Below are 27,124 nucleotides of genomic sequence, written 5' to 3' on the forward strand. Positions count from 1 at the left end.
GGCCTGTTGGGGACTTTCCCCAAACACCAAAAGCAAACCCGCCCCCAAAAGATGCCGGTGTGGGGGGCGGGGGTGGAGGTCGGAGCTGGCATCTCACAGCTACTCAGCTCCCGGGCCCGCTTTCCCATTCCATTCAGATGGCTGGAAGCTGACGGGCTAATGAAGCATCGGGGCCCCTTCCAAGGTGGGGGCTTCCCATTTGCCCTTCCATAGCAGTAACTGAGATTATAGGGAGGCTCCCGGGAGGGGTCTGTCCCCCATTTCCCGCCGGCATCCGCCTCCCTGCCCCCCCCCCAGCTCCAGAGCCACATGCAGGGCCCCACCCCCCGAGCCCCCCACTCCCTGGCCACCAACAGCCCCCTGCGGGAATCGCGTGCCGATGGGAATAGCGACTGTGGATGGGTCTCCCTCCCTCCCTCCGTCTGCAGGAGTCACGAACCTTTGCCTCGGCCCCCGTAGCACGTGGCTGCTCTCACGGTCGCCTGTGTGTGCAGTGTCGCATCGTGCTCTTGGCCCCCTGTAACCGTGCTACGTATGTCCCCCCACAGGGCAGGGGAGCCCCCACCGGCCCCCCTCGAGGATTGCGAGTCTCTCACCTCCTTGTGGGCCCCGGAGGGGGGGCTCTTTTGGTGGAGACACACGTTTGATGAGCACCTACTGTGTGCCAGCCCCGTGTGGAGGGTCCGGGCTGTGCGGTGCCGAGGCCACCAGACAGACAGACTGCCGTGCGGCCGGGAGGGCGTGAATCACAGTGACAGCAACTGCTTTCCAGTGTCCGTGTGCCCGGCTCTGGGTGCTTCCGGAACGTTCTCATTTTACAGATGCAGAAGCAGAGGCCAGGAGAGCCCGGGGCCACCTGCCCGGGTTGGGAGGGCACTCGGAGCGTCCCAACTGTGGCTGCACAGGAGAGCATCCCTTCTGACCCCTGCCCTCGCTCCTGCCCTCACCCCTCCCCAGACCAGGTGTAGGAGCATCCTGCATTTTGTAACGTTCCCAGGCGATTTGCTGAGCAGCCTGGATCCCTGAATGGACCCCTCCGCATTCCCTTGACTGTCCTGAAATGAAAATCACAGGAAATAAAACTCACTTCGCGTAGGATCTCGAAAAAAGTCAATATAACGTTCTGAGTGTAATATAAAGGGTGTATTACCATGGTTAAAGGGGAATCATTGATACTCAGGTACTGTGTCTTTCGATGTGTGAGCGCCCGCCCCATCTCCAGCAGGAAGCCTGGCCCCGGGGCACGGAGCCGCAGTCCGGCCGCAGCTGGAGGTGCCCGGGAGACTGTGGGCGGCCCTTGCCGCGTCTGTGACATGACTTCCCCAAACGGTGACGTTCCCAACAGAGCAAAGCCTCTTACCCTCAGGTAGGTGCTTTCCTGGGAAGCCCAGCGGTTCTTGAACACGCACCTGAGACTCTTGCGGATTGTGAGCCTCCAGTTTGGGTAAATCACAAACAGCCTTTCACGTCCCAGGACGTCAGTGGGACATCCAGAGCTGGGGTGAGACTCAGGCAGTGCTGTTGGCATGGGTCTACACGACGAGGGGTCCCCTTACTGCTCACGGAGCCACATCGTGCTCGTCGTGAGGACCCCGGGAGCACTTCCTGACTCCAAAACACCCCGTTGGAGCCAAGGCCACCAAGCTGTTTTTCTTTGCTTTTCTTTTCTGTTCTTCTTTTTTTTCTTTCCTTTCCTTTCCTTTCCTTTCCTTTCCTTTCCTTTCCTTTCCTTTCCTTTCCTTTCCTTTCCTTTCTTTTCCTTTCCTCTCCTTTCCTTTTTTTAACGTTTATTTATTATTGAGAGACACAGAGAGAGCATGATCAGGGGAGGGGCAGAGGCAGAGGGAGACACAGAATCCGAAGCAGGCTCCAGGCTCCTAGCTGTCAGCACAGAGCCCGACGCAGGGCTCAAACCCACGGACCCCGAGATCATGACCTGAGCCGAAGGCAGATGCTTAACGGACGGAGCCCCCTCAGGCGCCCCTGAAGCCACTGAACTTTTAACCATCACGATGTAGTCTGGGAAACAAGGAGCCTGAACAGAGGGCGCCTTCACCTGCTGGGGGCCTGGTGGCTCACCCGTGTGACCGGCAGAGTTTCCAGAGGCACAGAGAGTGGGCAGGGCGACACCAGCAGGACAGAGCACAGGAGACTCGAGGCTGGGGCTGGGGTGTGGAAAGCCAGGCACTCGATCCGGGCTCCAGGGAGCCCCACAATCAAGAGAAATCACGCTTTAATGGAATATTCTTAGAAGTTATAATTAATTTAAAATACCCACAGTGAACAAAACACCCCAAACACCCAATAAATAAAATAAAATAAATAAATAAAATAAAATAAATTAATTAAATAAATAAAATTAATTAATTAATTAATTAATTAAATAAAAGAGGGTCAGAACTGCTCTCCTTCCCTCTCGCTTCAGCGAGGCAGGCTGCTCAGGGCTGTCTCCTTGGCAGAGGGTGTCATCTGCTCGCAGTGGCCCCACGGCACGTGGCCCCGTCATGTTCAGAGCATTCCAGACCCTTCATGGCCACACCGCCGAGTACCCGTCAAGGTGGGGCCTAACTTTGCTGCCTTGTTGGGTCCGTGTCTGACAGACTCAGAGCCCCGTGGCCTGGCACGGGAGGCGGGAGGCCAGGGTGATGGCCCCTTGGGTGCCACGCTCCTCTGAGAGCTACCGGGGCACTCAGGGGCTCTTGGGCCCCCGTGGGCATCTGTGAGGTCCATCGGGGTGGTGTCACTTCACCCGAAAGGCCGCGTGACTCCGGTGCTGGTGTGGAACCAGCTGTGCTGGCCTGCTCGGGGGGCTTTGCAGTCTCCTGGCCCCTTCAGGGGCGCACAGAGGTGGGAAGCCCGCTTGCTGGGTGCCCTGCAGGGCACAGGGGTCAAGTGTCCTTGGCCAGCTGGCCACACCAGGCCAGTGAAATCGTCCCTGGGCCTGGGTGTGAAATGTTTAGAACCCACCTCAGGAGGCTCAGCCGGGATTGAGAGCCAGTGGACCTGTGAGTCTCGGGGGGTAAGTTGCTCTGGTGCCTGCTGTCATCAGGCTGCCCCCGACCCTTCCCGGGTCAGGGGTGGGAGCAGGGGGCAGGGACAGGCAGCGTGGTAAGGCCTAGCAGCTTGTACTATATACGTCTTCCTTTGGAAACGCCTTCACCACCTTGTTCTTTCGGGAAGCAGTGATTCCTGATGAGCCAGGTCATATGCCGCTGTGCGACCCGGGGTGAGCCCGTGCCGGGGGGGCCTCACCTTGCGCAGGGGCTCCCCAGCTGCGCGTGTTCTCCGCGTCCCGGGGCGGACCCCAGGCGGGCGCCCCATCTCGCAGAACCGAAGGCTGAGGGACAGAGGAGCAAAGTCAGCCACCCGGAGCCCCTCGCGGGTCGTGTGTGCGCGGGTCCCGGGCACCTGCCCCCCGCCAGGCCGTGACCCTCTCTGTCTGGAGGGCTGAGACCTTTCTGTGCCCTCTCGACGTCGTCCCCCGGAGCCCTAGAGGGCAGCTTCTCGGAGGCGCAGCCTGCTCAATCTGTCTGGCTGGCACTGCCTCACAGCTGTTATTACATTTCGCGCCGAGTGGCTCGGATTTACTGGGTTATTGGCTCATTTTTCATGCTGCATCTGTAGTAACGAGACTTGGAAATGAAAAGGGTGTGACGCCACCCCGTGATGGAAGACGGTCGAGCCCGGGGGCCGGGGAGCCCGGAAAGGGCTCTGGACTTGTGGCGGGGCCGGGGGAGCGCTGCCTTCGACTCTGGGCGGAGACCAGCGTGGCCCCGTGGCCCCCCCGTCTTCCCAGCTGCCAAGTGAGAGGGTCAGACCCGCCTTGAGAGTTTTACGGCGCATAGTAGGTATTCAGTAACTGTGGTTATGATTATGGCTATGATATGTTGTAACCGTAACGTATATTTTATGAGTCATAAAATAATAGCGCTGTTTTATTTGGGGGACCTCCCCGAAAACATAAATACGAGAAGGAACCATGAAACGGCTTGAGAATAGCGTCCTCTCTGATATTCAATTATCTTCTCCTTCCCTCTCTCCCTTCGTCTGCAATCTGATTATTTTGGCTCCCACAATGCACTTTGCCAACACATCGGAGTCTCTCCTGAGAGCAAAGGGGCCCTGTAAGGAGCTCGGACGGCAGCCGCTCTCTGTGGCGGTGGGGGTGCGAGCGAGACCTCTTAAAAAGACCCTTTCGTTCTTAAGATCCACGGGCCAGCAGAGCGCTGGGAGAGGCTGGCCTGCCGTCTCCGTGCCGCTGTCTCCATTTTACGGGCGGGAAAGACCGAGTGACCGGCCCAAGGTCACAATGCAATTCAGCAGCAGGGCTAGGATTCGAGCTCAGGTGTCCGGATCGGAAAGTGTTCTCCGTTTCAATACTCAGGCATCATCTGGCAAATATTTACCTGCCTCCGAGGCTCGGTGCTCGGGCGAGCCTGCAGGGACCACGTCAGGCCCCACGGAGGCCACGGCAGAAAAGACAGGTGGATGAAACCACAGATCACATGACTTAAATGCGGCCAAGGGCTTCGAGGAAAGGCCACAGGGGGCTGCTTGGGTGGCCGGGGCCGGGCCTTCTGTGTGCGGGGCCAGGACGGCCTGGAGGAGGCCACCCAGATGGGGCAGACGCATAGGGACAGGTGCCTGCTCTGGACAGATGGGGCGGCAAAGGCCGGGGGGCTGGAGGGGGGGCCCGGGAGTGTTGTGCAGCGTCCTGTGCTGTTTCAGCCGTTTGCAAGGTTTCCACGTAGGCTTGTGATGTGGATCTCGCCCTCTGCCTCAGCTGCAGATGGGATCTGGGTGCCGGGGCCAGTGCGAGGCTCCCGCGACGGGCCGCCCGCCCACTTGCCGCAACCAGACCCTCCTCGGGGGCACAGGAGTCCCAGGTGGATGACGGCTGCTGGTCAGAGAAAGCACCGAGCCCGCCCCAAGAAAAGTCGGGGCGCCTGGGGGGCTCAGTCGGTGAAGCTTCCGACTTCCGCTCAGGTCATGCTCTCACGGTTCACGGGTTCGAGCCCCGCGTCGGGCTCTGTGCTGACAGCTCGGAGCCCGGAGCCTCCTTCGGATTCCGTGTCTCCCTCTCCCTCTGCCTCTCCCCTGCTCGTGCTCTGCCTCTGTCTTTCAAACACGAATAAACATTAAAACAATTAAAAAAAAAATGAGGAGAGCCAAGCGCTCTGAAAAGCCCGTCCCTGGGTCACGTGGGAGTCTCGTGGGAAGGAGGGCGGTCCCGGGCACTTTTCCCTAACGCTTGCCTGCGTTCCCGGGGTTGCCAGGCCCCCGAGGGCCCTGACGAAAGTGAGGCTTTGCAGATTCCTCGCCAGGTATGTTTCTTGCTGGTCCAGCGAGGTTTTTCACGTACTGGGTGGCTGCTCCAGCCTGTCCAGGGCAGACCTCGGGCCTGAGCCCAGCCTCCCCTCATCCCCTCATCCCAGCAGGCAGTGGGGGCCCGTCCCGCCGAAACGAACCCGGCTGGACACCCGCTTTGTTCTTCGGCGTCCGAGGTCTGTGTGACGGTGTGGACTCACCGTGCGGGAGAGCTTCCACGTGGCAGGAGACAAAGGTCCCGTGGCCTCATTCTATCCTTTTCCCCGCTGGGCAAAAGCCAGGAGGGTGTCCAGGGAGTGGTGGCTCAGTGAGAGAGCCCAGGACCCACCTCACAGGTGGCCACGTGTGGCCGGGGCCTTCTCCGTGGCTGCTGTGGGGGGCAGGCCCTCTCTCGGGGCAGCCAGCCTTACGCCAAGGGTCCGGCTGCCTCCGAGGAGGGCTCTCCCGGGCAGGAATTAGGAACGGGAAATCTGGGGGGATCCAGAGAAGGCAGGCGAGGGGTGTGGCGGGGAGGTGGGGAGAGAGGCAGGCTCCCTGGGGCGTCCCGGGCGGGCGGGGGCTCTGCTCTGACCCCTGTGGGTTCTGCAGCGGAGCACGTGCTCTGACCCCCAGGTCTGACCCCAGGCTCTTGCAAAGCCGCCCTCCCGTAAGTGAGCTCCGATGGGACGCAGCCCTTCCCACGGCCCCCAGGACACAGCCAGGCCATCGCGCTTCGAGGAGCAGCCAGCCTGCGCCCTCCACCCTGCCCCGTCCCGCCCCGCTGACCGGTTGCCCTGCCCCGAGTTTCAGGGGTCAGATCCCTGCACAGGCTGGAGAGGTAAAGGAGGCACGGTGTCCGGGGCCTGTCCCCGGTGAGTGTTGCATGTGTCCCATTGTCAATACGAATTTCCTCCCTTCAAGGAATGTTGTTTTATTGAGATGGAATTCACATGCGATGGACGGAACGAGTTTAAAGTGCACAGTCCAGTGGCATTTAGCGCGGTCACGGTGCGGCACAGCTAAGCACCTCTTTACCCGGTTCCGAAACCTCTTCATCCACCCCAGGAGGAGCCCCGGCCCCGAGCCCGAGCCCCAGCCACCGCCAACCTGCCTCTTGCCTCTGTGGATTCGCCGAGTCCCGACGCTTCTGTAAAAGGGACCCGACACCACGCGACCTTTCCTGTCTGCCTTCGCTCACGCGACATGACGCGTCGGGGGCTCTCCGTGCTGTGGCATACGCCTTTTCCTGCTTCTTCTCTTGGGGGCCGTGCAGGTGGAGCCAGGATTCTGGACGCGGCTCCTGCGTCTTGCCCGCCCCCGGGCTCCCCATCCCGTCTCCGCCTCCTCCACGAAGCCTTCAAAGGGCGGTCCCCTCTGGCCCGTCTGCCCGGGTGAGGACCTCAGCCTCGGCCTCTGAGCTTGAGCACCTCCCAGGCAGTGAGCTCATGTTGCCCTTCTCCGTGGGTCCTCTGGGCGGTGTGCACAGTGGGCACTTTATAAGTGGCCAGGTTGTGACCCTCGACGGGCCCCTCCCGGTTGCGGCCGACCCCAGGACGTGGCTGCGGCCCGGGGCAGACCAGGACCAGCGGTCACCAGAGGGGCCCCGATGCCTCGCAGCGGTGGGCCAGGCGGCTTATCCAACCTCTTTCTGACTTCAAGGAAAACCACATGCTTGGAAACCAAGATGTTGCCGGGAGAGCCCGAATGTCTTCCCTCTCTTCTGGAGAAACAGATGATTATTTTCCTTTCCTTTCCGTCTCCCCCCCCCACCCCATAGCCGAGCAGATGTTAACTCTCCAATAAATGGAAGGGAAAGAAAGAAAAAAAGACGAGAGACATTTAGCAAACTATAGCTGTGCAGGCCAGAGTTATCACTCTGATTTCAACTGGGACTATAAAATTTTATGAGCTATTAAATTGTCCTAAAGCTCCTTTAACATACAAACTCGAGTGTCTGAGATTACCCATTAAGAAAAAGTGGGTTACATCGGGAGAACTTTTACTATTTCCACTCGATCGTGTTCAATCAATAAAACTTCTAACTAGCCGTGCTGCTTTCGGCAGATTACATGGGTCCTGCAGTGGACCTGCTGGCCGGTGGCCTGGACACGCCCCGAGCGTGGCCACAGCTGGACGGCAGGGCTCCCGGCCCAGGAGGGTCACTCGAACCTTCCTGAAGGTGCTGCTTCCTGCCTGGGGTTGCACGACGGCCAGGCGGATTGCGCTGGAGGTGGGGCCCAGAGCGCAGCACGTGGCACGGAGGCGCCCGCCAAGAAGGCCACCAGGAGCCCAACGACAGCGCCTTGGTGTGGACACGGGGCTCTGAGACCTCCCGAGCGGGACAAGGACCCCACACCAGGCGGCCTGGAGCGGGGGGTGGGGGTGTGGGGGGGGGGCTGGTTGTCTCGGGAGGCGGGGGAGAGGGAGGACCCTGCTAAGGAGGACGGTGCTGGCCTGCCGTGGGCCGAGCACGTGTCACACGTGTGTCCCCCGAGCTAGCTGTCCAGGTGGGTGAGTCACCCCTCCCTTTCGGGAGGCGAGCCTGAGGCTCTCAGAGGATGTCCGGGCTCCTGACGGGTGAGCCACATGCTTGACCCCTGGACGCCAGGCCAGGCGTGTCCCTGGGGTGGGGGGCTGAGCCCCGGGGTGGTGGGCATCTCACCAGGGGGATGGATGCAGAAGAGGGGTCCCCTCGCCGGTGGAGGTGCTCTCCCGCGGGGTCGCTCCCTGACCCGGAAGACTGCGGGAAGGCAGCCGTTGCTCCGTGGACAGTCCTCCCGAATCCTCCCAGGACCCCAGCTTGGAAAGGGGAGAGACGCCCGGGGAGGCACAGGCCACAGGGGGGGTCTATCTGACCTCGGGCCGCACCAGGGCCTGTCTCCCCGTACCTGGTTCGCTGCTGGCCCAGGAGCAAGAAGTAAAACCCACGGCTCCGGGTGTGGTCCTGGCCGATCCCTTCTCCTCTGGCCTCGGCGTCCTCACCCGCAGAATGGGGTGACGGCACCCGCTTCATGGTGGGGTGCAGGGAGGAGACGGCATCACAGCCGCCTGCACGTGAAAGGGCTGCACTGAAAAGAAATTAGATTCTGCGGGAAAAAAAGGAGAGATTTGGGGAACGACGGTGAATGACGGTCAGCCTTGCCTCTTCTCCTGGGAGGAGAAAGCAGGGGGGCGGCTGAAGGTGGCCTGGCAGCCCGTGTGTGACAGGAAGGGTGAGGCCAGGCCGCCTAGGTGGGCCCCCGTGAGCCCAGGGGCTCCTGCTGGTGAGCTGTCTGCTGCGGGGAAGGTCGGGTTGCCCCTCGGGGGCTGGGCCCGTGGGCAGGCTGTCTGTCAGGCCTCACTGCCTTCCCGGCTTCCCAGGTGACCGCCAGGACTGTTCCGGGAGGGGAAGGGTCGGCCCTGAGCCACTGTTGCCCCCGAGGCCCCATTTCTGCCCCGTCACGTCCGGTCCATAGACAACGGGGTGTGGGGGCCCAGGGACACCTATCCTCCCTGCCCGGCAGCCGTGTCCCCAAACCTCAGGCGCTCAGGGCAGCCGGGAGGCAGGGAGGCTGGGAGGGCTGACCCCGGAATCCAAACCCGTTGCAACAGACCCGTTGGGCAATTCCTGTGGGGCCGTGCTCTGCCCGGAGCTTGGTTTCCTCATCCCGGGGTCTGGATCAGAGCAGACGCGGTTCCCTGGCTCCCTATCACTGTTTACGCGGCCGGCTCTGATCTCCTGAGCCTCTGGGGCCTGTGTCGGCAATGCTCAGGCCCGCGGGTCAGGGACACATTCCTTCCAGGCCTGTGGCCCCGGCCGCCCTGGTGCCTCTGGGCTCAGAGAGGGCTCGGGTCAGAGGCTTCCTGGGGCGGCCCAGGCGGGACAGGGCCGTGTCAGTTTGGATGTCGGGGGGTTGGTGGGGGGGGTGTTCCGGGGCTCGTGTCAGAGTGTGGGACAGGATGCGAAAGTCAGGCCTGCTGGGGAGGAACGTGCTCTGCCAGATGCCAATTAGCCTGGAATTTGGAGGCCTGTGGCCTCCCCGCCTGCCTGGCGACTGGGGCCATGGATCCATCCCCCACCAGCCCGCTCCTGTGGGACCCTTTCTCCGATTCCTGGAGTCTCATGACCGGGGGACCCTTCTGGGGGTCAGAGGGCTCTCCGCCTCCTGCTCTCGGCTGGGTCTGGTGCAGGCCAGACCCCTGGGATCCTGACCCAGCCCCGCCACTGGCTGGGGGAGAGGCTGGTCAAGTCACTATCCCACTGTGGGCCTTGAGAAGGGAGGGAGCCATCAAAACTGCAAAGCGGACTGTGAATTAGGCAGCACCCCACCTTGGAGCCCAGGGTCTTTCTCTGCTCTGGAACCCCACCCCTTTGGCTAAAGGCTGACTTCTTTGTCAATAGTGATGCATCTCCAGGGCAAAGTCACTCGACAGCCCACTTTGCAGCCATTTCCACTCTAGTCTGAGTTAGCTCTTCAGCCAGCCTGCGCGCAGAGCCGGGAGGGAGGGGACGGGGTGCAGGCCATTTGTGGCGAGGGGAGCGGGGCAGGCTGGGAGGTGCCTCTGGGGAAGCTGCACATCCTGAGGGTTCCTGGGAAGAGGGCCCCGGGGGGAGGAGGTATGGCCTCAGGCCGGGGGACTGCACGGGGGGAAGGGAGGCTGGCACAGGGTGATGGAGCCCGTGCATGGCGACAGCTTTCCCTGTGGGGGGCTGGGCAGCCGAGGAGGGCTGTTTAGCAAGCGTGTGAGGGGCTGGCACCCACGTTTTCGGGACGCTGATGCTGACAGTGAGCGCGTGGTGGACGGCTGGTGGCAGAGATGGGGGGGGGGGCTCCGAGCTCTTAAATATCCACTAAACCCCATTGAGAAACACCTGGCAGAGGAGGCTGAGGATGGGGGGACCCGGGACCCTCACGGCCTGTTGGAGAGCTCACCAGCCTTCGGCCGACGTGGCAGCCTGAGTTGGTGGCCCTGTCGCATGGGGCTCCCCCCAGACCTCAAGGCCCCTGTCTCCCTGATGATGAACCTCAGGGCTTGGTGGAGGCGTCGGGGAGGGGGAAGGCCGCTCCGGGGCTCCTGGAGCACCAGCTCTGTGACATGACATGTTGGCAGTGTCCCTGGGGAAAGGGCACTGGGGTACCGAGGTCCTGGGAGCCCGGGTGCAGGTCAAAGGGCATCTCTAGGCGGGAGGTGGAGCCTCTAACCAGACCTGCGCGCCACCCAGCACCCCTCTTGCTCCAGACCACGGCCCCCTCCTCTCGGCGCTTCCTGAAGTCCCGGGGGTAGGGAAGCCTGTTCCTGCTTTCCTGAAGACTCTCAGCTTTGTCTCCGCTTTCCGTGGCGGGCTGGGCGCCCCCTCTACATCTCTGAGATGCCCCTGGGTCCCCAGAGGGCCACCCTGTGCCTCTCTCGTCTCCTCTTCCTGCTTGGACCGCTTCTCTCTCTCTGCACGGCAGCTCCCTGGGGCCTTGCTTGGAGAATTTCCTCAGGGATCCACACGCGCCTGTTCGTTTCCACAGGCCCGGGAGCCCCCACCTGCCCGCACGGGTCCAGCCACGGCCGGCTCTGCTCCCCACAAGGCAAGGGCCGTGTTGGGGACATCAAGGCATGCAGGCTTAAGGGGACCCCTCAGGGCTCCGCCGGCCGGGGAGGGCGGCCCCACCCACGGGAGCACCCTAGAGGACACCGGGCACCGGAGGAAGTCCTCCCCGTGGCCCGTGTCCTTCCTTCTGAGGCGGGACTGGTGTCGCCCGGAGCTCGGAGCCCCGCACGGGGCCTGGGGCTGCTTCCCCGTCCGCTGAGGGACTGATGAGCCGGGGTGCCCGCCCTGCTGCCCTGACCCCGGCGAGAAGGGACCTGTTCCAGCAACCTCTCCTCCTTTCATGATGGGGAAGGGGGCCGTGGAGGGGCCGAGGGGCTCGGGGTCACCCGGCCGGTGGCCGCTGTGGCCTGCCCCCTCCCCCACCCCAAATCTTCCTAGTCCCCATCGTTCCACCCCCTGCCTCCTCCCCCTGCACCCTCCGCTGAATTTTCCCACCCTGGCTTCCTCCTGCCCAGCCCCCTCCCCCCGACAGGGTGGCACGCCGTGTTCTCCTGTGGCACGCTCACTTGCTCTCTGGCCTCACCCACCTGCCCCCTCCCTGCCCCTCGGAGCTGGGGGGCCCCTGTTCCTCCCTCCCTCCCTTCTCCCCTCCCCAAGGTGGGGTCTGGCAGCCAGGGGTTGGTGACCCAGCCACTTAGCCCTTAGGAACAGGAGCAGGCCCTGGGTCCAAGGTCTGTCGCTCTACCTACCGTGTGCCCCCGGGCGTGCTGGGTGGACCGGCGTCGTCTCCCCCAGGCCGGTCGGGGGGCCCGGTTCCCAGATGACGGGGAGGGGAGGCGGTGCAGGGGGGACCCAGCCCGGGGTCTGCCGCCTCCAGGGCAGGGCCAGCAGGTGCTATGTGGACACTGGGGCCCAGGGAGGGGACACCCAGCCTGACCCCCGGGAGGGGGCACCCAGACTGTGGCAGGAACACTGCCGCGGCCAAGAGGTCGGTCCCCTGTGCGTCAGTCTTGGCGGCTGGGCCCTGTCGCCCCTCCTGGCCTCTTTCCTCCCTGCCGGGACATGCTTGGTGCCTTTGTCGCTTTCCTGGGGCTGGGGGAGGACACCTCGGGCATCAGCAGACCTGTCAGACACCGGAGGGTGTCCCGAACACATGTCCCGCGGCCCACGGTCAGCGCAAGCCCGAAGACCCGGGGGGCAGCTCGGGGCACGTTCCCCGTCCCTCCCGTGGTGTCGCTGCCTCGCGCCTCACCAGGCAGGGATGCTGGAACAGAAACCACGGTGTCTCCCTCACTCCCTGGGCACTTTAGAAAGTGGACTCATTTGGCCTGTGGTTTCTGAGTGCTTTTGGCCCACAGGTACCCAGAGGCTCAGCCCTGCCGGGGAGTGCCACCCTCCCCCCGCCCCCAGCCGCTGGGAGCCCGAGGGGTGGACCGGCTGGCGGCCCCGGCATTGGCTGGCAGCCGTCACCCCTCACGCCCCCGCAGCCCCTCCCTGCCACCCGTTTCCTAAATGGGCCTCCTGGCGGGGAAGCCTCGTGAAGCAGCCAGGCTCGCAGGGAGCTCCTCTGCCCGCCCGGAGCCGCCCCCCGGGTTTGGGCAGGAATTCAGGGAATTGGCCGTTCCTGCCCCGCTTGGCTCGCCAGCAAAACAGAGGACAGAGCGGGCTCCCGGGCATGAGCCCCGGGGCCTCGACGCATGGAGAGGTGCAAGCTGTGTGTGTGCCCCATCCTCGCTCTGTGGGCAGGCCTGGGGGTGCCGGCCTGGCCTCTCAGGCGGGGAGGGGCGCAGCTCTGGGGCCAGGCAAATAGGGGGCACCTGTGACCTTAGAAGGACGTTCCCCTGGGTTTCAGTGTTCTCCTGCTTCACAGGGTTCATTTCACTTACTCATCAGGCATTAACTGAGCACCTACTATGTGCCTGTCACTACTCTGCCCAGTTCTCCTGCTGCCCCTGCCTGCAGGCCTCATGCATTATCTTCCCCCCACCCCCCCCCCCAGGCCAGGCTGATGGCCCGAGGCCACACGCGTGTCTCTCGCACAGCGTGGCACCTCTCGCCCGTTCAGGCCCCGGTCTGTGCGTGTCCCTCCAGCAGGGTGAGCCGGCCTGAGTACGGTGCTGTCCCTCCAGCACCCGGCCCTGAGTCGGGCACACGGCCAGGTCTAGCGGTGTGGGGGGGCAGATTACAGGGGGAGGTGACTCTGGCCCCTCCGCCGGGCGAGGCCGAGGGCCCTGACCCAGTCACCGAGCAGGGCCCGGACGTGGCCGCACGCCTCCCGCCTACGATGCAGAGGTGGGCGGTGGCGGCCGTCAGCGCGGTCTGTCAGGCGGACTTCACATCTGCGCTGGCAGGCAGGTGGGGCTCTGCCCATTTTACAGACAAGGCAAGTGACCACTTGCCTGAGGTCGACAGAGCCGGGAGCAGCTGAGCTGGCTCGAGAGCCTGGCCTTTGCCGGGAAGGCCAGGCTTTGGCGTCCGGACCACGCAAGGGCCCGCCTCTCCCCGCGCCTGGGGCGGCCCCGCAGGGGCTCCTGTGCCCTCGGCACGATTACTGCGCACAGCACTCCTGGATGGGCCCCAGGCTCGCCTGCCCGCCCCGCTCGCCTTGGCCGCCAGCCCCTGCAGACGCCCTGCCTCCAGACGCGGGGTCGCCTCCTTCCACGGGCCCTTAATTAGCTCCCCGGGGAGCGGGGCTCCCTGCTCCCGTCCAAGGGCGGTGCTAACCCGGGTCTCCTTCTGCTGGGTTCCCAGGAAGTGCTGGGATGAGCCGGCAGCCGTGCGTACCCACACACGTGGCAAGCGACACGCACACACACGGCACCCCCACGCCCCGGGCGCCCGCCCCGGGCGCCCACCTGCCGGCTCACATACAGAACCCACCTCTGCACGCTCAGGCCGCGGTTGGGAGCCCGGGCACACCCGTGGTGGCCTCTGAGGTGACCCAGAGGGAGCTGGGGCCCGGGGCAGCCCGGATGCCCTCCCACACGCACTCCTCCCGCAGCTGGGCCCCCTTTTGCCAGGCTTGTGTGTTTTTCAGTCCTTTGTATCGGCAGAGGCTTTCAAAGCACTTCAGGCTTGTTTACTGAGCTGAGCAAGAACATTTTGTCTCCTCTGCAAGCCAGCCTTCCAGAAGGATCAGGAACGTGCCCGTCTCTGCTCTGGCCGGCCGTGCGCTGTGCCAGCAGCAGCCCCCAGCTCCTTAAAGGGACAGCTGGGTGCGCCCCAGAGCAGGACACGTGGGGCTGGACGCAGTCTAGGCAGCCGTACTGTCCCGGGGCAAGCACAGGGCCCACCGTGCAGGGGAGGCGTGGGAGGGTCCTGGTCTGTAGGGTGGGTGGGCCCCCTAGGGACCAGTTCCCCAGCACCCCCCCCCCCCCCCCCAATCCCCCAGCCGTTGCTGATTTGGAGCATGACCTCAGTCTTGGTCTTCCCAGATGGCCTCTTCCCGGACCCCCTTCCCTGCCCGGTGCCTCCCTCCAGCCCTACTAGGTTCCAGCCCCCACAGCGACTGCCCTTTGACGTCCAGCAGGGCTCCTGAGTGACCCCCCCCGCGGAACCTTCCCCTTCACCCCTTCTCGCTCCGGGACCTGTACCCGGGCCTCACTGCTTCCTGAGCTCGAGGCCCCTTTGGACATCAGCCTTGTTGGCACATGACTTTAGGCAAAAGAAGACAGAGTCACCTCTCTCCTCCGAGGTCTGAGGAGGCTTGCCAGGGACACACGCGTTTCAAAGAAGACAGACAGATGAAAAGCAAAGCCAACTCCAGGGGGCATGGTTGGGTGGCGAAGCAAGCACAGGGACCACGTGGTCGTCCTGAGTGCCGCGGTGAGCTTCCTGGCGGACATGGCAAAAAGGGGAATACGACCAAAGAGAGGCTCTTTCTGTTCAAGAGAGAAGCCTTTTATGACATCATTTGGAGGATCCTTCATCCACGCCTGGAGGGGCAGGTGGGCTGGAAAAGATGCAGCCTGTATTCCTTCTGGGGCTCTCACTTCTTGGGCTCCCTCCAGTCTCTTCCTACCTTACTCTGCTTGCCGTGGTCACAGGGGACCTTGACCTCCCCCCAGCAGAGGGCAGAGGCTCTGGCCAGGGGGCCTCAGGCCAGAGGTCACGGGGGGCTTTGGGCTCAACACAAGCTGGAGAACCCCCGTGATGTGTGTGTGCTGTTCACCTCCTGGGTCTCCGCTCCCCAGGGTGTGAGGCGGGGTGGGGAGCCTAGGCCGAGGAGGCGAAGCACTCAGTGACCGAGCGGACGCAGCTAATGCCACCCTGACCCCGTCCCCAGGGGCCACCGGCTTGCCCTGCGACCTGGGAAACTTTCCCTGTGCCCGAGCCGACACTGGCTAGGGATCACGGTGAGGCCCTGGGCCGCAGGATGACCCACGGAAGCCACAGGTCTTCCTTCCCACCTGGCTCTGAGATCCGAGGTTACTAACTCCCAGCCACGGAGAGAGGCCCCTCCATGGTGGGCGTGCCCAGCCCTCGAGGGTTTCAGGGCCCTCAGCGATGGTCACTCTTGTGCTGGGAGGGTGGGCTCCTTCCCGGGGTCTGGGAATCGCTCACCGTGCACCTCAGGCTTCCCCGGACCCGTGTGGATGGCTGTTATTCCTGTGCGTGTTCCCGTGGCTGCACCTGGTGGGATGCCCCAGCAGGTGCTCTGTACCCGACAGGGTCTCCAGCGGGTGCTCCGTATGCACTGGGTGCCCCAGCAGAGCCGGGGTGCCCGCTCTGAGGCCTCTCCTCTCACGGCCCCACCGCCCTCGCTGGGGACTGGGGAGCCTGGGACCTGTGCCCGGCGACCTGAGGGATGGCGGCTGCAGACCCTGGGTCTGATCCTGGCCCTGCTCAGTGCTTCCCTGTCCCTTTCTCTTGGCCGCAATCACCCCATTCTTTCCCTAATTCCCCACCACCTCGGTAGCCTCGCCCCCTCTCCTTCCCTCCTCCTGTTGCCTGCCTGCCCGGTGCCCTGGAGCCCCCGTCCTCCCCCTGCTTGCCTGCAGCCCACGGACCAGTGACCCCAGCCCGAAAACAGGGCGGCCACTCCAGGCCAGGCCCAGGGAGGTGACGCGTTTTCCGGCTGGCCTTGCACTTGCCCTGCCGGGCCGGTGCGGGTGCAGGTGTGGGGACGGAGCGCCCGGAAGTTTTGAGGGGTGTCTGCTCTTGCGGTGCCCACAGAGGCAGGTACAAATTGCTTGGTTTCCAAGTCCCCGACAAACGGGTTTGTGGTGAGTTGCTGGGGGCTGGAGACGATGGGTAACCAGCCCCCTGGGGACGACTGGCGACCCTGGCCTTCCTCGAGGAGGACGTGCCCACTCCGGGTGGCTGGCCTCTGTGCGGCCCCGCTGGGGCTGGTCCAGGAAGTGCTCCCACGCCCATCTGACATGTAGGTAAACCGAGGCCCGGGCGGACGCAGAGAGTGGCTCTGGGCTGCGGCCTGCTGGGGTTGTCTCTGAGGGCGACTCATCCGATGGGCAGCACGGGCCAGGCTGGCTGCGCCCCGTCCTGCCTCCGCCCCACACGCTGCTGGGTCCCCAGAACTCGCTGGGGCCTGGGAACTTTGTGGGCCCTGGAGTTTTGTCCTTAACACGTTTCCCTGCATTTTCATGCCGGGGTGTCAGGACGGTAGGGGCTTCTCCACCCGGTTTCTAATTTATTCACCCAAAGCTCCTCAGAAGGACTTTGCCCCCAGTCTGACGGCCTGGCCTCGTGTCTTTCGTCTGGCAAACAGGAAGCTGAGAATTCTGCCAGACAAAAAGCCAGAGGACGGGCCCCTGGCCATCTCTCTTAAAGCTCCCCTCTGGGTTCAGAAGACAGAGGGCGGGGGCAGGGAGGGGGCGCACAGTGCAGGGTGGGGGCCTGGAGCCCGGGCCGGTGGCTTCGGGGCCTCCGTGGAGCCCGCCTGGCCACTCTGGGCTGTGTGCCCTTGCTGGGCCCGCGCACCAGGCCTCAGTTTCCGCATCTGGACGAGGCGTAGCCATTTAACGCACCCGCAGTGGCGTGGCCCCAAAGCTGGGCTGAGCCCTCGTGGCTGTGTCCCTTTCTGGAAGCCCAGCCCTTTGGTGGGCACGGCGGCGAGTGGGGCGCCTGGGGGGCTCGGTTGGCGGAACGCTGACTCTTGGTTTTGGTTCGGCTCGCGATCTCACGGTTCATGTGCTCAAGCCCTGCGTTGGGCTCGATGCCGACAGCTGCTGACGGGGCGGAGCCTGCTTGGGATCCTCTCTCTTCTGTCTCTCTGTGTGCGCCTTCCCCGCTCACGCTCGCGCTCTCTCTCAAGACTATATAAAAGCTTAAAAAGACCTCAGTGAGAGTCGTTCACGTGGTGGAGGTTTGGGGTTCCCCGAGGCAGCTGCTGGTACCTTGGAGTGTCCCCACAGAAGGCACAGCAGGGGACGGCAGGGAGGCCTCATCACCGCAGGCCGTGAGGAATCTGGGCCTGTCCTGCCTGGGGCGATGGGGAGCCACCGAAGGGTGGAAGCAGGAGGCGGATCCTGACGGACACCCCTCTTTCCTGACTCGGCAGCCGGACCCCCGCTTCGCCCCTGCCCTCCCCTGGGCGAGGCTGGCCGGTGCGCCCCCAGCCCCTTGGAAACGAAAGGCAGAGCTCGGGAAGCAGAGGCAGAGGGACTTGAGCTCGAACGTCATGGGGATGCTGGCCAGTGCCTGGTTCGCTGCTTAGCGTCCTACCTGCGCGCTCACATCGGATTTTGCTGCCCTAGGAGGCGAGTGCTGCCGTCTCCGTCCCGCGGCTGTGAGAGGCCCGAGGTGTGCCGGCGACAGGGTGACAGGGCCGGGAGTCCGGGCCGGGTCTCCTCACTGGAAAGCCCGGCCCTCCGCCAGCTCTCCCCGTCCCTGCCGGTGGGGACGGACGGCTGCCGAAACGGCATCTTTGCAGACGCCCTGGAAACCCTGGTGGCCACGTGCCAGTGTCCCCCGGACCCTCTCCAGGGCTGGGGGCCGGTGGGGCGGTGACACGCTGTCGCTCACACATCTCGTCTGGCTCCGATGTATTATTTACGTTTCCGCAGCGAGCACGTGTTGCATTTATCATCAGCAAAGCTAGTTGGGTTGGGGAAAGGACGGAGAAAGACCCCGGGGCCCCCCTCGCTCTCGGACGTGCCCGCTTTCCATCTCCCCCTGTAGGAGGTGGGTTTCAGAAGCCCGGCCCCCGAATTTCTGTTCTTGGCGGAAGTGTGGAACCCAAGCCGGGCATCTTTATACTGGCTGCCTGTGCAGCCTCTCTGGGGCAGGAGGGCGGGAGGGCCGGGTTCCCATCTCAGAGGGAGAGAACAACATTTGCCTGTGGGATCAGCTCTTCTCGATCCGCACACACAGAGTGCAAGCGGGGGAGGGGCAGAGAGCGAGGGAGACACAGCATCCCAAGCAGGCTCCGGGCCCCGAGCCGTCGGCACGGAGCCCGACGCGGGGCTCGAGCCCACGAACACGAGATCACGACCTGAGCTGAAGTCGGACGCTTAACCGACGGAGCCGTCCAGGTGGCCCCTCGTCTCGAGTGCTTTTAGGTTTTGCACCTCCCCGGCCGTTGGATGTCCCAGTGGTCCATGCAGGTCAGGGGTGGTGACCCTGCTTAGGGGCCGAGCAGATGTGGGTCCCGCCAGGACCGTGAGAGAGCACCCAGGCTGGGAGCCGGTTGGTCTGGCTTTTCATCTCCGCCCTGCCACCCACTCACTGGGCAACCCCAGGTGAGACTATCGGTCACCTTAGCAGTCGCCTAGTTATCAGCCAGGGGCCACGAAGGACACCAGAGCCCACGTCAGGAGGATCAACAGAGAGAATTTAGTGTGGAGACCTGTCCAAAAGGCGCTGGAAAGGCCAGATGGGAGGCACCTAGAGACGAGCACTCGGGGGGCCAAGGGTGTTCCATGGTCCCCCGTGGAAGAAGGGGCCCCTGGCAGCGGCTGAACCACAGAGGTGGCCGCTGAGACACGCAGCCCAAATCCCCGCTCCGGGACGGAGGTACCCGTTCTCCCAGCTGCTGGGCGAGCCACCTGCCGACAGCTCACAGCTGAGTTCTTTTCCAGGAGTCGCCTGGGTGGAGGGCGGCCGCCTCATGCAAGCGCAGCCTGCAACCCAGACCGGCGGGTGTGGGGCACACAGTCTCAGCCCCCTTAACGGCGAGGGGCGATCGCGGCCTCAGAGCCTCGCACGAGATCGGCCGCGGCCTTTGCTGCCGCGGGCTTCGCGCTGGCTGGCCCTGTACCCCTCCCCCGCGATGGGTGCTGCCCGCCAGGAAGCCACGTGCACGCGGATCTCCACTTCAGAGTCTGGTTCCCGGAGGCTCTGACGGAGGGAAGTTGGACGTGGCTCCAGGAAGCAAATTCTAAAGTGGGGTTTGGGCCGTGCGTGAGGTGGTGACCGCACCCGGTAGGTGACGGCGGTGTGACCATTAGCACCGTATCCAGTGCTGGACCGGGACGGCGCACTGGCAGAAGGGAAGGCGATCTCTCAGGCGTTCGCTGTTTGGGGGGGAAGCGGCCATCGTCAAAACGACGCGTGGCCTCGGGCGTCATCGGTGGATGGGGAAAACACAGCCAAAGCCGAGCACGGCTATTCGGCAATTTAAGATTAAGCGTGGGGGAGGGGCGCCTGGGTGGCTCAGTCGGTCAGCGTCCGACTTCCGCTCAGGTCATGATCTCGCGGTCCGTGAGTTCGAGCCCCGCGTCGGGCTCTGTGCCGGCAGCTCGGAGCCTGGAGCCTGTTTCAGATTCTGTGTCTCCCTCTCTCTGTGACCCTCCCCTGTTCATGCTCTGTCTCTCTCTGTCTCAAAAATAAATAAATGTTAAAAAAAAAAAAAGATTAAGCGTGGGGAGACGTCAGCAAAGATGGTGGACCGAAAACTCCGCCCCTCTATACAACAGAGAGAAAAATGGGCGGAAGCTGTTAGTATGTCCTCCCCCCGCCGCGCCCCGCCGCACTCTGGAAATCAACCGGAGGCTCCCTGCAACCCGGCGAGGGCTCGCTCAAGAAACGTGGCGGGTTCCCGGTAAGGACGGCGGGCTCTGTGGCATTTTAACCCACCCCAGTCCCATCGCCGCTCTTTAGCTCAGCAGTAGCTGCGGCAATAACAGCCTGCCTGCAATGCCAGAGAAGGCAGAACGACCTCGCTCACAAGGCATCCTGATTCATTGTTCTGACTTGTCTTGTGGTCTCTGGAAGACCAGCCTGAAAGGTTCGTTTCCATCTCGCCCGACTCAGAGCTGGCCTCGTGTTAAAGACGCACACCCGGGGCACTTGTTAAAACCCTCTGCTGGCTGCTGCCAGTGCTGCTGGTCAAGAGTTGTGGCCAGCCACGGACTGATCGAGTTTGGGAGGAAAGGCTGGGGACCGAGGGGTCCTGAAGGGCTTTGGAAAGCTCTGAGTTACTCCTAGGTCAAGTGCACATTCAAGAACGCACGCTCAGGGAAGGCTGAGAGGGCCCTCAGCTCTCACCTTCCGCTGACCTTGAGGCTTAGAAGAAGCAGGAAATGAAGACTAAGGCAGAGCTGGAAACCGCCAGCCGAGTTGAAGGTTTGCTGCAAATGTACACAGAGCCTCTTGGCAAAGACTGGAAGATTTCTTTTCGGCACTAAGCCTTTAAGGCAGTCTCCGTCCAATCAGGAGCGGACCATAAGCTAACAAAACAGAGGCTTTGGGGACATACATGACACAGAATACCCTTTACAGATTTAGTTCAGAGAAATCGCTAAAAACAACGACAACGACAACAACAAAGAAGCCGAGAGTTACAGCAAAAACAGATCCCGGGGAGGAGGGAGACTCTGGTCTTCAGGATCGCCACACTATCATATTCAAAATGTCCAGTTTCCAACGAAAAGTTGCAAGGCACGCAAAGAAACAAGAAAGCGTGGGCTCTGTCCAAGAGAAAGAGAAACCAGTAGAAACTGTCCCCAAAGAAGTCCAGACATTGGACTTTCTAGAAAAGGCTGTAAACCAACAATTTTAAATATGTTCAGGGAGCTAAGGATACTTTGTCAAAAGAACTAAAGGTTTCATCCAACTGAGGATATCAAGAGAGAGACAGAAAGTATAACAAAGAAATAGAAATTTTGGAACTGAAAAGCACAGTAACTGACACGAAAAAAACAAAAGAAACTCGCTAGAGCAGTTCAACAGCAGATTTGAGGAAGTGGAGTCAGCAAACTTGAAGGTAAGTCAGTTAAGATGATCCAGTCTTGGGGCGCCTGGGTGGCTTAGTCAGTTGAGCGTCCAGCTTCGGCTCGGGTCACGATCTCGCGGTTTGTGAGTTCGAGCCCCACGTCGGGCTCTGTGCTGACAGCTTGGAGCCGGGAGCCTGCTTTGGATTCTGTGTCTCTATCTCTCCCTGTCCCTCCCCTGTTCACGCTCTGTCTCTCAATAATAAATAAATGCAAAAAAAGAAAATGATCCAGTCTCAGAAATAGACAGAAAAAGGAATGAAGAGAAATGAACAGAGCCTCAGAAGTCTGTGGGATAGCAGCAGACGCATCAAAATACATATAGTGGGAGTTCCAGAAGGAGAGGAGCGAAAGAAAAGGAAAGAAGGCCGATCTGAGGAAACAGCGGCCCCAAACGTCCCAAATTTGATGAGAAATATTAATGTCACATCGAGGAGGCTCAAAGGACTCAGAGATTCACACCTAGAAACATCACAATCAAACCGTCAAATGGCGAAGACAAAGTGACAATCTCGAAAGCAGCGAGCGAGAGAGCAGTGACCTGAGTGCACAGGCAATCTTCAATACCCTTAACAGATGATGTGCTTTTAGTTTGTAACTCCCTTTACAAAAATATCTGATTTAAAAGACAACTGCATGTAAATAAATAAAGGGGATTAGGAGATCCAAACTACCAATTCTAAAACAAATAAGTCAAGGAGACGGAAGGCACAGCACAGGGAATATAGTCAGTGATATTGTAATGGCCTTGCACGGGGACGGACAGTGGCTACACTACGTCAACGAGCCTTGTGTAATGTATAGAATCATTGCATCGATGTATGCACACCTGAAACTAATACAGCAGTGCTAATTATACTTCAATACAATTAACAGTGTTAATTACGCTTCAATAATTTAAAAAAGCTGCATCAAGTAGCCATTATAAACCTAGGTTGATGGGCACACAATGTATCGAGATGTAGGTTGGATGACAATAATTGGTAACGGTAGGAGGTGGAGATACACACGGGCAAAGTTCTATTTTATTTTGTTTTTTTATTTTATTTAAAGTTTTTTAACGTTTATTCATATTTTGAGAGACAGAGCAGAGCGTAAGTGGGGAAGGGGCAGAGAGAGAGGGAGACACAGAATCCGAAGCAGGCTCCAGACTCCGAGCTGTCAGCACAGAGCCCGACGCGGGGCTTGAACTCACAGACTGTGAGATCATGACCTGAGCTGAAGTCGGACATTCAACCGACTGAGCCACCAGGCGCCCCCAGGGGCAGAGTTTTTATATACCATTGAAACTAAATCGGTACTGGGGTGCCTAGGTGACTCAAGTCTGCCAAGTGTCCAACTCTGGCTTGGGCCATGATCTCGCAGTTTGTGAGTTCAAGCCCCGCGTCGGGCTCTGCGCTGACAGCTCGGAGCCTGGAGCCTGCTTCGGATTCCGTGTCTCCCTCTCTACTCTGCCCCTCCCCCACTTGTACGCGCTCTCTCTCTCTCTCTCTCTCTCTCAAAAATAAATAAACATTAAAAAAAAAAAAGTCCATGTCAGGAGTGCCCGGCTGGCTCAGTGAGTGGAGCCTCGGACTTTGGCTCAGGTTGTGATCTCACAGCTTGTTAGTTTGAGCCCCGACTTGGGCTCTGTGCTGATGGCTCACAGCCTTGAGCCTGCTTCCGATTCTGTGTCTCCACTTGCACTCCGTCTCTCTCTCTCTCTCTCAAAAATAAACATTAAAAAAAATTTTTTTTAAATGAACTAAATTGATATTAATCTGAACTACATTGTTATGAATTAAGATGTTAGTTCCAATTGCCACTGCAAGAAAATAACTAAAAAAAAATATGGTAAAGGAAATTACAATGGTATTAAAATGGTGCACTAGAAAATACCTATTTGATACAAAAGTAGGCAGTAATGGAGGGACAGAAGAGGAAAAAAGATCTACACAAAATAAATAGCAAAATGATGGAAGTTCTTTCTTATAAATATAGTAAGTGTAAATAGATTAAACTCTTTAATGAAAAGCCAGAAATTAGCAGGTTAGATAAAACAACTTGACCCGGTGATATGCTGTTTACAATAGACTCAGTTTATCTTATTTTATTTAAGATTTTATTTTTAAGTAATCTCCACACCCGATATGGGGCTTAAACTCACAATTCTGAGATCAAGAGTCACACACTCTACCGACTGGGTCAGCCAGTACAGCGCCCCTATAGTAGACTTACTTTAGAACCAAAGACACACTAGGTTGAAAGTAAAAGAATGGAAAATGTTATTGCATGCAAATTGTACTCAGAAGAGAGCTGGCGTGGCTCTACTAACATCAGACAAAATAGACTTTAGTAGAAATAGTGTTATTAGAGACCAAGAAGGAGATTTATAATGCTAAAAGGGCCAATCCATCAAGAAGATCTAACAATTATAAACACATATGCAACTAACAATAGAGCCTGAAAATACATGAAGCAAAAAAAAAAAAAAATGACAGACTTGAAAGAAGATCTAGATAATTCAACTCTAATGGTTGGTGACTTTAATGTCCCATTTCAGTAATGGATATGACAGACAGAAAATGAGTAAGGAAACCTAAAACTTCAAGCAAAACTACCAATGAGATGGAACAGATATCTATAGAACATTCCATCCAGCAGCAGCAGAACACACATTCTTCTGCGGTACTTGTGGAATATTCTCTGGCATAGACCATATGTTACAGCATAAAACAAGTCTCAGCACATTTAAAAAGATTGAAATCGGGGGTGCCTGGGTGCCTCAGTTGGTTAAGCGTCCAACTTCGGCTCAGTTCATGATCTTGCGATTCGTGGTTCGAGGCCTGTGCAGGGCTCTGTGCTGATAGCTCAGAGCCTGGAACCTACTTCAGATTCTGTGTCTCCCTCTCTCCGCCCTCCCTCACTCTTGCTGTCTCTCCCTCTCAAAAATAAATAAACATTAAAATTTTTTTTTAAACACTGAAATCATACAAAATATGTTCTCTGACCACAAGCTAATGAAATTGGAAATTCATTCTAATTTAGAGGGAATTTGGAAATTCAAATACGGGAACCTAACACCACGCTGCGATGGAACCAGTGGGTCAAAACACAAGGGACACAAGGGACACTAGAAGGTTTGAGGAGGATGAAGACCCAGGACGAGGGGTGCAATGAGTGGGGCGCTTGGGGCAGGATTTATGGCAGTCAGTGCACGCCTCCGAAAAGAAAGCAAACCTCAGATCCATAGCCTGGCCTGCCACTGTGCGAGACTAGAAACGGGAGAACAAACATGACCGCAGAGGAGGGGTGGCGGTGGGCATCCGTAATCGTGTCACGTGCTGTAGCCGCTGCACTGAGCAGCCTTGTGAAGGTGGTGCCAGCACGCTGGCTTGGAGATGCCACCAGGGACCATGTGGCGCCATTCTCTCGGGCGTCGGATGCTCTGCTCGGGACGGGGGGGTGGGGGTCAGAATCCTGTAGGAGCGGTCCTGCTCACCATCACGCCGGGTGGCCCACTCGGGAAACTTGTATTCTCCATCCCACGACTCCGGGCTCTGTGGTCCAGAGGTCCTGCCTCCCAGAAGGGGACACTTCCCCCAGGGGACACCGTGAGAACCCCATTAAACGTGAACGCGCGCCTGTCAGCCGGCGGCTTGAGGCTACTTTTGGTCCCGAGGCCACCCTGGCAGGGGTAGTCGGCCCGGAGCATCAGGAGACAGCAGGGCTGCCGCAACATTCTAGCAGGGGGCACTTCTGGCCCCTGGATTATCCGCTGGAGGCGTCTGTTGGTGTCTCTCTGCCCAGTTCTCAGTAAGCCCACCAACCAACAGCCACAGCCTGAGCAGGGGCTCAGGACCGTCGGGGATGGGGGGCTGGCTCAGCCCACAGGGGAGCCTCCCAGACCGGCAGAGGGTCTGGCTTAGGAGGGAGGAGTCTAGAATCGTGACAGAGGACCGAGGCAGCACGTGTCACTGTCCGGGCTTGAAACCGGCCGCGACGCCCGGGGTCTGAAGGGGGGAAGAAATGGTGCACCGTCTTCTGCTCCCTGCTCTCAAATGGGTCACTGGCGCATTTTGGGGGAGGCAGCAAAAACCATCGCGAGGAGAGCTGTGAGGCACCGGGCTGACCCTGGCGGGACTTTCCGGGCTCTCGGCTCAGCTGGACATGTCCGCGGACCTTCCTGGGTGGAGTCCTGCCTGCTCCGGGTGGGGGGTGGGCTGCCAGGCCCCTTGCCGCACCTGCCCGCTGGGCCTTCTACCTCCCGCTCGCAGACCCTCACTGGTCCTGACCCCAGAAGTGCCCAGTGCTTGGCTCCCAGGCCCAGCGCCCAGCAGGACCGCCACGCTCTCCCCCTGCGGGCGGCGGGCTGGGTGCTGGACCTTCAGGGTTAATAACCGCGACTGGCTCTGGGGAGTTCCTGCAGGGGCCTCGTCCCGCGTTTGTTCTAAGCCTGTAAGTGATGTGCAGACCCCAGAGGGCTAGGGACTCCGTCTCTTCCCACGGCAAATAAATACACTGTTTAGAGTCGCAGCTTCTCAGGGAGGCTGACGCGGATTCTATCTGTGCGCTGGGTGGAGGGGATTTCTCTGAATTTAATTACAATTTAAGTGTAAAATATGCCTCTTCGGGGGACTTTCCCGCCTCGTGTGGAATCACTCTCCCCGCCGCCCGTCACGATGCCTCTGTGTGCCGTGAGCGATTAATTTATAGGCCGGTAATAGGCTAGAGCAATATTTAGAGTCATTTTGCCCTGTGTAGCTTTTAGGGAGGAACCGAGATAATAAGTATAAGGAGGCCCATTTTATCACCAGCTGCTCCCCCAGGGCCCCCGGCTTCACCAGCGGTCAGCCCCGCTCTCCACACCCCCTAGGGCGTCGTCGTCGTGGCCCATGCCGGCTCCTCACGGCCCCAGGTTGGCGGGAGCACGTGGGCCCCGGTCAGGGTGGGCGCCCGCGCAGGACAGCAGCTGGTCCCGCCGGCCTGTCGCTGAGTCAGGGCAGAGTTCCTTGGCCACTCGGGAGGCGAGGTTCCGAGGCCCGAGGTGCAGGGGAGGACGTCTGGCCGCACCCCCCACCCCGGTCCTGGGCGGGGACGGTGCATTCGGTGAAACGCAGGGGGGTTGGGGAGTGGAGGGAGCTTACTCTATCTTTGTGGCTCAGCCATGGCGGGAAGGGGACGGTCCCTGTCACCTCGGAGACCCACGCACAACAGCACTGAGATGTCCCACCTCGGGCAGGCTGGTAACTGTCCCTGGGCCTCTTTATCTCCCCTGGGGTCGATTCTGAGGCAGCTCACGGAGTGGGCTTGGAAACCGGAAGGAGGGCACAGGGGTGGAGGAGGGGGTCTGGTGGATGGGGTGTCACCGGACATTGCCGGGGCAAAGGGGAAGCTGTCTGCTCAGTGTCTGGAGAACACCGGCACGGCATGCCGGGAGCCCCTTAAATGTCCAGCACCAACCCCCCCCCCCACCCCCGCCAGGCCCAGCACCGTCTCTGGGGGCCTGGCCAGGGGGATGTGGTCTTGGCCTCGCTGGGGAAGGACCTGAGCTTTGAAATCAGCCGGGGCGGATTCCAGCTTTGCCTCCAGCGCTGCAACTCGAGAATCTCTGGAAACTTCCACAGGCCATGCTGGGGGCATGCAGGAGGGGTGCCTGCCTGTGCCCGAACCCCCTGGAGGGCAGCGGGAGGGCTGCAGGTTCCCCAGCCCCCGACATCGCCCACAACTTCCGAGGGGACTCGGGGGGTTCCGCCAGATTCTCACAGGGCCTGGTGATCACAGAGACGAGGGCATCGCCAGGGCCGAGGGCGGGCTTGGGGTGGGCTGGGAGCCTGGCACCCCCCGGGACCTCGCCCCCCAAAATGGTTCCTGGAATCTGCACCCCGGGGGGACCTACGCGCACCGGGGCAGCACGTACACGAATGGCCCGCTTCACTGCGCCTCTGCGGGGCTCGAAGGCTCCCGCCCTGCTCTACACCTGCTCAGGGCTGTGCTCTTCTTCCTGTAACATCTTTCTAAAATGCCTGGGTTTGTCCGGTTTAGCATCTTGGCCTTTGTTGGCTATTCCTGGTGCCGGTGCCCGGTAAACACTTGAGCAAGTAAGCGAATCCTGGAGGGAGTGGTTCCTGGTGTTACATCACTT

At 60.5% G+C, this 27,124-nt stretch overlaps 1 protein-coding gene and 1 long non-coding RNA gene across 3 annotated transcripts; one reads left to right on the forward strand and one right to left on the reverse strand.

Moving 5' to 3' along the window:
* The first annotated feature begins 2,375 nt into the window (after positions 1–2,375).
* On the forward strand, positions 2,376–6,424 carry LOC106988276 (uncharacterized). The gene is made up of 2 exons (XM_053204418.1): positions 2,376–6,145; positions 6,247–6,424. Exons 1-2 carry the CDS (start codon positions 5,327–5,329, stop codon positions 6,328–6,330), a joined length of 903 nt encoding a protein of 300 aa, XP_053060393.1. The 5' UTR covers positions 2,376–5,326; the 3' UTR covers positions 6,331–6,424.
* Positions 6,425–7,145: 721 nt separating this feature from the next.
* On the reverse strand, positions 7,146–14,035 carry LOC113596831 (uncharacterized). Of its 2 annotated transcripts, none has more exons than XR_008290853.1 (2): positions 13,709–14,035; positions 7,146–8,393 (listed from the first exon to the last, which is right to left on the reverse strand). It is a non-coding gene; the product is annotated as an uncharacterized LOC113596831 (long non-coding RNA). The 2 variants fall into 2 exon arrangements; XR_008290854.1 differs by lacking the exon at positions 13,709–14,035 and adding an exon at positions 8,901–10,361.
* Between the last annotated feature and the right edge of the window lie 13,089 nt (positions 14,036–27,124).

The sequence above is a fragment of the Acinonyx jubatus genome, chromosome D4 (assembly GCF_027475565.1).
Source record: "Acinonyx jubatus isolate Ajub_Pintada_27869175 chromosome D4, VMU_Ajub_asm_v1.0, whole genome shotgun sequence".
Lineage (NCBI taxonomy): Eukaryota > Metazoa > Chordata > Mammalia > Carnivora > Felidae > Acinonyx > Acinonyx jubatus.